Source organism: Coregonus lavaretus, assembly GCF_964263955.1.
Source record: "Coregonus lavaretus genome assembly, chromosome: 1".
Lineage (NCBI taxonomy): Eukaryota > Metazoa > Chordata > Actinopteri > Salmoniformes > Salmonidae > Coregonus > Coregonus lavaretus.
In genome coordinates, this window is record NC_139988.1 from 13,948,772 (window position 1) to 13,960,299 (window position 11,528).

Genomic DNA, 11,528 nt, shown 5'->3' on the forward strand with positions numbered 1-11,528 from the left:
ACAATTGGGACTATTTCTCCATTATTATAGTTCGGGTATATTCAGACACAATGAGTAAAGACGTATAGGACTCACAGGTCATTTTACCTTTTTATTGCTTAAACTGCCATCTGGAACAATCTATACCAAAAGGATAAACGTCTTTGCACATACAGAAAGTCAAACAGAGTAGTCATTGGGTAGAATAGAAAAAGAATGGTCCTCAGATGACCTGCAGCTCTCAGAGCCTGCTGCAGGCCCCGCAAACTTGCTGAAGGTCAGGCTAGCAGGAGCGTCTACGCCCGGGTTACATAAGCTAAGGCAAACTGGGTGGATTGCAGTGTGCCTACTAGTGAGTAGTAATCTTGTGATGTGTTTTACCATATCAATACTTCTATGTGAAGAAACACCAGCAAACCACTGGTGGGGGTATGAACTGTCAGCAAATAGAGACCTGCAATATTCCAGAACATCAACAATCTGAAAGCAATACAAAAGTTTTGGACCAAGTAGGCAACACTGCAATCGACTCAGTATCATGTTGATTGGTTTTGAACATACAAACATACGGTTACACAAGTCAATCCATCCATCCAGTCAGCCATACTGTTTTGTACATAAGATTAACATTGGAAACATGACAGAGCCTAAACAAACAGAATACCTCAGAAAGGGATAATAGCATTACTGTATGTAAGGGTCTGAGGGGCAAGCTGTGAGGCAGGAATGAACAGGAATACGACCTAGAGAATATAGATTTCTGCAGGAGGTAGTAAAAAAAAAAAAATGACGTGTGTTCTTAAGATTCAAGGGGTGAAGCTGTTAGCGAATGACCAACTGTTGTTTGACCAACACAGGGGCAGTTTGAGAATACTATTTCATTCACACCATCTCATCACTTTACATTATGCTGTAGGTAAGCATAGAGTAGATCACAGATTGTTTCAAAAAGACATTCAAATAATTTTCACAACGCTTTAACAGCGAAGCTGCTTTAAAATAAATATATCATCTTAAAACTCATGACAATTTAATCTGATGTCTGAATCACCAGTCGTTGGGATTCTTTGTTACGCTTTAACTTTTGCGCTTAAATACATAAATAATTAAGTCTTAAAACCATAAAACCATCTACAATTGAGATTTATATGTTAATTACTTTAAAGCCCTTTCGCCTACTTTTAGAGGTTAACCCATGACATTTGTCACAATACAACTACATACTGTTTTGTCGGTTGACAAGAAGAAGCATTTATTTACGCCGTGGCACTGAACACCTAAAATAGAATTTATGGAAAAATAAGCATTTACAAAAATACATTTAAACGTACTTAACTTTACCATCACTCCAACCCATAACGTTAGTTCGTTAAGTCAATAAAGAGAACAATAACTTCGATAATAATTGTCAGAACTATGTAATAATAATTATGTTTTTAAAAAACATAGCAGTATAGTGATGAAGTTATTTGGTGTATACTGAAAAATGCTGAATACTGAAACACACTTTAATACTCCATGTTTTCCCCCCCTATTGTAGCCAAAAATTTACCAACCAATCAGAGGTGAGTGTTAACATGGCGATAGATACTTCCTGTTTTGAGTTCCACTGCTTCTGACAGAATGAGAATCTTCTATGGGTTCTGAGTTGTGAAAACAATTACCAACATTTGGCACTAGTTTGGTAGCTGTCCAACAGAAAACTTTCTGGTTGCATTAAGTTGTACAAACTCTCTCAAACTAGATAAAATAATAGTGAATTGGATTGATGGACCAATCAATGGAAACAATATGAGAAAATGAAAAAATGTCTGCGATTGACTGTACTGTAACAATGGAGGATAACCATTGATTATCATAGCATGAAAGCTACATAATCATTATGCTCCCAGCATTCTTTTAATTCTGAAAGGTAAAATTTGATGAATTATTTTGTGAGGATGTCAACTTTGACACATTTTTATTGGAACCAAACTAGTTCAAAAATATCTGAACAATATTGAGCATGGATACTTACTTCACCATGTTACATTTGATTGTCCCATCTTATCATTGGCCTGTCCTAACCTCGGCCAATCCCCTACTAATCACTGCTCGTGTTTAAACTAGAGTAAAACAATTATAGATTTCAGTGAATGCAGTGAAAGCATACCATATGAAGCAGGTACATGTAACATAAACTGTAACATAACTGTGCTCGTATAGATGACTGTGACGGGTAGCATAACATTTATGAGTAAAAAAAAGCCTAAGCAAATGGAAGATAAAATGAAGTAACATTGAAGCAAAATTGCATTGGTGGACCCTGGGTTTAAAAGAGGGGGTGTTATGGGGTTACATAGGGGATTAGGGGATAGGGTGGGTACACGGGGAGGGGTGTTATGGGGTTACATAGGGGATTGGGGTAGGGGGGGGTACAACAGCGGGAGGGGGTGTTATGGGGTTACATAGGGGATTGGGGTAGGGGGGGGTACAGGGGGAGGGGGTGGTATGGGGTTACATAGGGGATTAGGGTAGGGGGGGGTACAGGGGGAGGGGGTGGTATGGGGTTACATAGGGGATTGGGGTAGGGGGGGGTTCAGGGGGAGGGGGTGGTATGGGGTTACATAGGGGATTGGGGTAGGGGGGGTACAGGGGGAGGGGGTGGTATGGGGTTACATAGGGGATTAGGGTAGGGGGGGGTACAGGGGGAGGGGGTGTTATGGGGTTACATAGGGGATTGGGGTAGGGGGGGGTACAGGGGGAGGGGGTGGTATGGGGTTACATAGGGGATTAGGGTAGGGGGGGTACAGGGGGAGGGGGTGGTATGGGGTTACATAGGGGATTGAGGGTAGGGGGGGTACAGTGGGAGGGGGTGTTATGGGGTTACATAGGGGATTAGGGGATTGGGGGGAGGGGGTGTTATGGGGTTACATAGGGGGTGTTATGGGGTTACACAGGAGAATAGGGGGTAGGGGGATACAGGGGGTGGGGGAAACCCCTCAGACAGACAGTGACACGAAGCTGTTGTACTGTTGGATGTTGCGTTTGAGAATGTCCGAGCAGGGTCCCAGGACACGTTCGAACCGTGGTCGGTCCAGCTTCACACACTTCAAAGGACCGCGGGCGACCACAGTGGCAGCACGGGGACGGTTCATCAGCAGGGCAATCTCACCTGGAGGAACGGCATACATGGTCAATACAAAACAGGCATCACAAATCTGGTTCATTTATTCTAATCTAACCTCCATATGTGAGGCTTCACAACTCAGGTTAGAGCTTCGTGCTTTTATCATATCGCCTTAAAAATGTGAGATTCAGGGTTATATAGTGCATATATAAACAAAATGAATCGAGAAAGAAACTTGATGAGAAGAAGAGGCCTCATAGCCTGGTTCCTCTCTAGGTTTCTTCCTAGGTTTTCGCCTTTCTAGGGAGTTTTTCCTAGCCACCGTGCTTCTACACCTGCATTACTAGCTGTTTGGGGTTTTAGGCTGGGTTTCTGTACAGCACTTCGAGATATTAGCTGATGTAAGAAGGGCTATATAAAATAAAATTGATTGAAATTGATTGATGCCTGAGGAGGTTCTTCTTACCAAAGTAGTCAGACGGTTGTAACCTCCCAACCTCCACAAACTCCTCGTTCTCAGAGCGACGCTGCAACACAGCTGCAGAACCCTACAGAACAAAGAACACCAACATCAGGGTAGTGTTCAGTCGGGAGAAAAGGTTTTGAAAAAAAAAAAAAAGAAACGGGGAGGTACTCTAATGTGATGTACATACCTCCAGTATGATGAAGAACTCGTCGCCAGGCTCTCCCTGCACCACGATCTTCTGTCCGTCATCAAACTGCACCGGCTCCAGAGAGTCAGCCACCGTCAGACGCTCCCATTTGTCCAGAGACTCTGAGGGGGTGGAGTCACGAGGCAGGGGCGTAAGTGACATCACAATACAGAACCAAAAGGAAGCCACTGTACAGTACAGCTAGGTGGTGGAAGTAGAGTTGTTAACCCCTCCGGCAATGAACAGCGTCTTGAAAGCCACTGTATGCAAGTTGCTATAATCATTATTATTACAGGGGAAAAGTCAAAGATGAGAAGAAACAGTGAGCCTTACCTAAGATGGAGACTTTACTGAGGAACTCCTCGTACATCTTCCTCTTCCTCAAAGTGCTGCCCTGTAAACAACAACAGTCCTAATGTTTATTCCCGAGTTCTGACATTTGTTGTAAGCCTTCAAACATCATCATGTATCTACTGCTATCATCATGTATCTACTGCTATCATCATGTATCTACTGCTCATAGGGCTAATCTTTTGTAGTTGTCTCCAATGTTCCCTCTAATTTTTTCCGGCACTGAGCAAATTTCAGGTCTGCTGAGCTAAAACTTGACCATTGTGAAAATTCTTTGCAACTTTCAGCGCGCATTTACTGTTAACACTGAGGCTGTACCACCTTTAAGTTACAGTTTTAACAGTGGCCATATAGGCTACTGTGGCTATTTGATCATAATGTAGGCCTACCAGGAGTGGCCTACCATCAAAAACAATGGAGAAAATGCATCCCATAGCATTTTAACACTACCGGTCAAAAGTTTTAGAACACCTACTCATTCAAGGGTTTTTCTTTATTTTCACTATTTTCTACATTGTATAATAATAGTGAAGACATCAAAACTATGAAATAACACATATGGAATCATGTAGTAACCAAAAAAAGTGTTAAACAAATCAAAATATATTTTATATTTGAGATTCTTCAAATAGCCACCCTTTGCCTTGATGACAGCTTTGCACACTCTTTGCATTCTTTCAACCAGCTTCATGATGTAGTCACCTGGAATGCATTTCAATTAACAGGTGTGAATCAGGCCTTCATGGTCGAATTGCTGCAAAGAAACCACTACTGAAGGACACCAATAAGAAGAGACTTGCTTGGGCCAAGAAACACGAGCAATGGACATTAGACCGGTGGAAATGTGTCCTTTGTTCTGGAGTCCAAATTGGAGATTTTTGGTTCCAACCGCCGTGTCTTTGTGAGACGCGGTGTTGGTTAACGGATGATCTCTGCATGTGTATTTCCCACCGTAAAGCATGGAGGAGGTGTTATGGTGTGGGGGTGCTTTGCTGGGGACGCTGTCTGATTTATTTATTTACGCCATCCCATCTGGTTTGGGCTTAGTGGGACTATAATTTGTTTTTCAACAGGACAATGATCCAACACACCTCCAGGCTGTGTAAGGGCTATTATACCAAGAAGGAGAGTGATGGAGTGCTGCATCAGATGACCTGGCCTCCACAATCTCCGGACCTCAACCAAATTTAGATGGTTTGGGATGAGTCGGACTGCAGAGTGAAGGAAAAGCAGCCAACAAGTGCTCAGCATGTGGGAACTCCTTCAAGACTGTTCGAAAAGCATTCCAGGTGAAGCTGGTTGAGAGAATGCCAAGAGTGTGCAAAGCTGTCATCAAGGCAAAGGGTGGCTATTTGAAGAATCTCAAATATAATGTATATTTTGATTTGTTTAACAATTTTTTAGTTACTACATGATTCCTTGTGTTATTTCATAGTGTTGATGTCTTCACTATTATTCTACAATGTAGAAAATAATAAAAAATAAAGAAAAACCCTTGAATGAGTAGGTGTTCTAAAACTTTTGACCAGTAGTGTAGTGGTTCTTTCATTCAGGCTACAGTAGCAGCCAATGTGTGGTGTTCAATGTAGGCCTACATTCCATGACTTTTGAAAAAAACATGCAGGGCTTGACATTAACCTGTTTATCCACTTGTCCTTCAGACAATGAGGTGACTGAAAATGCTGTTGTGTTTGATGCAAGAAACCACTTTACAAATTCTCGCTTTGATCTCAAAACAAGCGCATCTACTCACGACCGCTCATGCTGTAAACACAGTCCAGTTCAAAGTAAATGGCACAGATCCATATACGGCAATGGTCTATTTGCATATAGGCCTACTGCAGCTCTGATTGGTTATGCCACACCGGTCTGTGTAAAGTACGGGCTGAGTCGTGTGTCAATGCAATAGAATCCTACTCGGATGCGTTCTGCCTACAACAAAATCTCTTGCATAATTCGTTTTGTTGCATTGAAAGTGGCTAATATTGCGGTGATCCAATCACAATTGCCACAGTAAAAGGGAAACGTTAATAGTGTTACCAGGGAAAACTGTAGAACAGTGGTCACCAACTTTTCTGAGCCATAAAAAAAAAATAACTTTGAGTGGTTGTGCCACCGGCTATAACTTGAACGCACCAATTTGTAAGTCGCTCTGGATAAGAGCGTCTGCTAAATGACTTAAATGTAAATGTAAGATCACTTTTAGTCAAAATGCAAGCCGAGATCTACCTCTCAGAATTTTTTTTTAACACTACTTAAAAAAACATAAGCCTATGCAACATTAACCAATTAAAAACAGTTCTGTAGCAATGAGGTTTGTGCAGTAAGCTATAGGCCCAATACATTATCACCGCATATTTGCTTTGCTTGAATTGCCTTGCCAATGCATTGTTGTTCAGGCCATTTTTTAAAATTATATTTCAAAATGTGATACTTGTGAGGCACAGCTGAGTGAGCATACATTTAAATAATTTGCTTTTTATTTTACTGGGCTGATGGTGCCTGCATCTGATGGTCAGTCTCAGCGGAGGGAGAGAGCAGCAGATTGAGGGTCCGCCTCTCAACATCCCTCTACTCTCCCGTTCCTCCACTGACACTGACCAAAAAGCGACACCGTCTTCCAGCTGATGGCAAACTCGAGTCGCACCACATTATTTCTGCCTTATGCACAATTCATGTTGTTACTCCTATGAGAAAAGTGAATTATTACATTATTTAAAAAAGACCCAAGCCGCTAATAATAACGACGCAAGTCTATATATCCACTTTCCTACTCATTCATTACTGCTGCACTGCTTGTTGTAGCGCTGAGTGGAAATGGGAAGAAAGCGCATTTTATGGCTTATAAAAAAGTGTTGAATACAAAGTGTTGACAGTGCTGAGTAAGAACAAACATGAACTCACTCAAAAACAGCATCTCTTTGCTGTATTCATTACATTTACATTTTTAGTCATTTAGCAGACGCTCTTATCCAGAGCGACTTACAGTTAATGAGTGCATACATTATTTTTTGTATTTTTCATTCTGGCCCCCCGTGGGAATCAAACCCACAACCCTGGCGTTGCAAACGCCATGCTCTACCAACTGAGCTACATCCCTGCCGGCCATTCCCTCCCCTACCCTGGACGACGCTGAGCCAATTGTGCGCCGCCCCATGGGTCTCCCGGTCGCGGCCGGCTACGACAGAGCCTGGATTCGAACCAGGATCTCTAGTGGCACAGCTAGCACTGCGATGCAGTGCCTTAGACCACAGTCTCTCTCTAGTCATGGTTTTAAACATTTTGAAATCTCACAGTATCAACTTTGCTGTGGCTTTCTTTTATGCCTGCTACGTTACTGCAGACACGGTCATCTGAGCCATCTGATTGGCCAGCGGTAGGCCTATAGTGCACTTGATTTACTCTCTGGGCCCACCGTGAAGAAAGAGTTTGTACCTTCAGACACATGAAATGGTTCAAAATGGCAACAGTTCGCCTACCCTGCGCGCAGGACAGCTGAATCGGGTGCACCTACCGCCAACAGCCCAAGACTAATAAAAAAATATATAGGAACAAGGCTTGTTGTGTTTTTTACAGAAATGTTTGGTGTTCGACTAGGAATGCCTTGGAGATCGACGTGACCACTGCTCTAAAAAGTTGAGTGAAGTTCAATCTCGTGCTTCTCTCTGTGGGCTGATATTTCTGCACGGCAGTCCTGGGGGAGCTGCGCGGCACGTCCTGGGGGTACTGCGCGGCACGTCCTGGGGGTACTGCGTGCAAACGCGCGCAGCTTAGAGGGAACATTGGGTTGTCTGTATATTCAATTCATAAAATCCAGCAGTTACAAAAATCATAGCAATTCCACCTGTCCCTACTCATCGTTAATCACTCCAAAATTATTGAAGGTAACTCAACAAATCATGTCAGTCAGATGGAAGTGGCAGAGCAGAGCAGGGCTCACCATGAGTATCCTCCTGTAGCTGTCTCTGTCGATGCCCCACAGTTTGACGTTGCTCTTGGCTCGGACGGTGGCAGCCCTCGGGGTCCCGTAGATCAGGGCCAACTCTCCAAAGCTGCCCCCCTCCCCGATATTGGTCACCCACTCATTGTTGACATACACCTGGCAGGAAGGGAGGGGGTGTTTAGACATGAAGACCAGGTAAGGTCAGTGTGTTACTGTCTCTATTAGATGTTGTTGTTTCTGTCTACGTGCATGTTGTTTCTTGTATTGTGCAGAAATAATGAGGTTTAGCCATCTAATTAGAATCCTATTTCTATGAGAATAGGCATTGCTAAGGTATCAGATAATAGGAATCTGAATAGGGAAGTAACAGATGACAAAAAATAAGATATAAACGGTCTAAAAAGAGAGTTGCAAAAATAAGCCTGTCATATTCAGGAGGAAAAAATCAAGACAAGCTTGTGTGTGTGTGTGTGTGTGTGTGTGTGTGTAACACAAGAGTCAAAAATAGTTGTTGTTGGTTCCTAAAATACATCAAAGAGACGTACATCCGTCTCTCCTTGGTCGATGACGTAGAAATTATCCCCCTCATCACCTGACGGGGAAGAGAGGATATTGTTCATATTTTCTCTGGAATAAAAAGGCATTCAGGTCTAATTGAATTTCTACTGAATCTAAAGGAAAATCCCAGCCTACAGTACCTTGTATAATGATAGTCTCTCCAGCGATGTAGGTAACTGAAAACATGGCGTCAAAGATGTCACTGTGAATAAAGATTGTGTTTGTTACGTTTTTGAAAAAGTTTCAAGTTTGTGGCTTGATCAGTGGGATTGATAAACTCACATTGACAACCAAACTTTACAGACAAATCATAGCCTGTTAACAACATACCTCCTCTCATTGTCATCCAAGTGAGAGAAAAGCACATTCTTTTCGATAGCTTTAGCCAGGGCAGCCATTGTTTTGTAGTCTTTAGGAATGACCTTGAAAACAAAACGCATCCAAGATTAGGCACTTCACCCTAGGTATTCACAATATCTCCAGTCAGCCCATAGATATGACTGTAAGTAGAGGACATTGTTTTGTGGGCTTGTCTAACTGACTGTTTTGTCTGATGCTTTGTTGTTTTAGTAGAGCCATGTGTTTCAAGGTGATTTACTTTTTTAAATTTTTTATGTGTGTCCTCACCTTTCTGACATAGGAAGCAGCGTCCTCCTCTGTGTAGACCTCAGCGCTGATGGCTCCTCTCCGCCGGCGACCCTTGACAACAGGGTTCATAGGAGGAGACACCTCCTCATCCCGGGAGTCAGAACGGCTGCTGGCCTTCTGCTGGTTCAGGATCTGCTTGGCCTCCTCCTGCACGGGTCACAGGTCACAAACATCCAATTAGCTGCCAGGGGAACACTTTACAATATAAAGGCACTACAATGATAAAACTAGTTTCATGGAAGGTCATGGGTCAGTCAAGAATGGAGGTACACAGCTAGACGGTACGCATACACACACGCACGCACACACACACACCACCCTACCCGCCCAGACTCACCTTCTCCAGCCTCTCAAAATACTCTCTGAGGAATGCCATGGGTCTGTCTGGCCTGGAGGTACACAGCTGGACGATGCAGTCCTTCAGCAGCTGCTGGATGTTGTGTTTCTGCACGTAGAGCTCACACTCCCTCAGACTCCTCTCCTCCTCACTGCTCGTACTGCTCGACGCCATCACGATTCACGATGCGCTCCTGCTCCGCTACCACCTGGTAAACTCGCAAACTCTGACCTCTGAACTAGAGATGGAGAGACAACTTGGATGGTTACTTCAAAAAAAAAAAATCAAGGGTTACAATGCTCTTCTAATGTGGTTGTTATTGTCTTCTAACATCTGATGACTGACTAAAATGAACAAAGGAGGGAGGAAGGGAGTATGACAGAAATAAAGAGAATAGAGGTGTTGCAGGGATGCTTCATGGAAACTTGGTCATATGTGATTACATCTTACTAAGTGGTAAACCAACTGTATCCTTGTTTGATGTCGTCTGACATTTCTTATCAGTTTCATAATGCAGAGGTCAGGATTACTGTATATCATAAGCAGTATATAGGACCATGTCATTCCTAATCTAACAAAAATAGATTATTTTAATAATCTTTATCAAAGAAGGAGCCAGATAGCAAGCATGCCATGCTGCTTTACTACTAAAGACAGGATTTAGTGCATTGGTAAAGTTAGGTCCTCCACCAAAGGGTTACATTGTACTGATCATATGGTTCTCAGTGGCATCAATCTAAAGACAGATCATGGGGATATAAATGATAGAAACAACCATTTACATCAAGACACTAAATATCTAGCCGAGATAATGTTGACTAGGATTTCAGACAGTTCCTGAATTTCCTGCTATCTTGTGATACTTATTACTATGGCGTTTTCAATACTGCTTATGAACTGTCCCCTGGAATAATATGAGATTACATATTACAAAAACAACATTCAAAATGGCCTTGCTTTCAAACCGTTGATTGGAGCAGTAACGTTTACCAGTTGGATGGGTAAATTATAAGGCAAACTCTGGTTGGCTACAATGCTAGTTAGCTATATTAACTATAGCCGTCAAAAACAACTGGGAGTATAACAGTTGACAGCATTCAAGACCTAGCTAGCTAGCTAGCTAAATTAGGCCTATAATACGTAGTTAGCTAGGTACTAAAGGTAGTACGCATCACATCGCTGTTTGATCGCAGATTACTGGTACGTTAGCTAGTTAGTTAACTTAAACATACTCATGACGAAGCTAGCTTGGTAAAACTGTATTGATTGATATGAAATATAGCTAACTAGTTGGCATTTGGCCTGCAAAGCCCTCTTGCCAATGACGCCATCTTGAGCTCTATCGTAAACAAATGTGAGGCGGAGGCTACATATCCCGCAATTGCAAGGGCATCAATTTTCAACGATGAAGCATGTAGATACTTACAAGAATCCGCGAATTCTTACCGAGCCCTTCGACACTGACTCGGTTTTGGATGTTATTTCCACAAGCTTACCAAATTTCTCGCTTCGATTTTTCCAAATCCTTGGACGGCTGCCCCACCGGATACGGGTTTAGGACCAATCACAAGCCGTCATTGACGTCAATTCGCCTCCTTCTGTCATGTGAGCCGTAACCCTTGGCAACATTAAAGGGGAACGCATGGAAATCATGACGTCAATGGGAAATCGATTAAAGTGATAGCAGATAGAAGGACCCGATAGTCTCCTATTCAACATTTCCCATGAACAGTGAGTGGAGCGTCCTCTATTCAAAGAATACTCAATATAGGAATATTTTTGGGAGGAGATTGTTGTTTTAGGAAGATTAATTTCTGCGCACTATGCCTCAGCAGTTTAGCCTTATAATAAACAATAGATGGCAGATGGCAGTGCCATTGGATTAGATTTGTGTTTCATGATTGATCAGCCAAGGAAGTTGTAAAGTACATTGTTGTATGCATAGCTTTT

The 11,528-nt window shown here is 42.6% G+C and overlaps 1 protein-coding gene across 2 annotated transcripts; it reads right to left on the reverse strand.

Moving 5' to 3' along the window:
- Positions 1-78: 78 nt before the first annotated feature.
- On the reverse strand, positions 79-11,137 carry LOC311129669 (cAMP-dependent protein kinase type I-alpha regulatory subunit-like). 2 transcript variants are annotated; one of them, XM_084162054.1, is made up of 11 exons: positions 11,075-11,137; positions 9,579-9,816; positions 9,221-9,388; positions 8,924-9,015; positions 8,734-8,795; positions 8,581-8,627; positions 8,033-8,191; positions 4,075-4,135; positions 3,742-3,863; positions 3,555-3,636; positions 79-3,133 (listed from the first exon to the last, which is right to left on the reverse strand). In XM_084162054.1, exons 2-11 carry the CDS (start codon positions 9,750-9,752, stop codon positions 2,961-2,963), a joined length of 1,140 nt encoding a protein of 379 aa, XP_084018180.1. In that variant the 5' UTR covers positions 9,753-9,816; positions 11,075-11,137; the 3' UTR covers positions 79-2,960. The 2 variants fall into 2 exon arrangements, with proteins under 2 accessions (XP_084018180.1, XP_084018179.1); XM_084162053.1 differs by having other exon boundaries at positions 11,005-11,125.
- Positions 11,138-11,528: the final 391 nt, after the last annotated feature.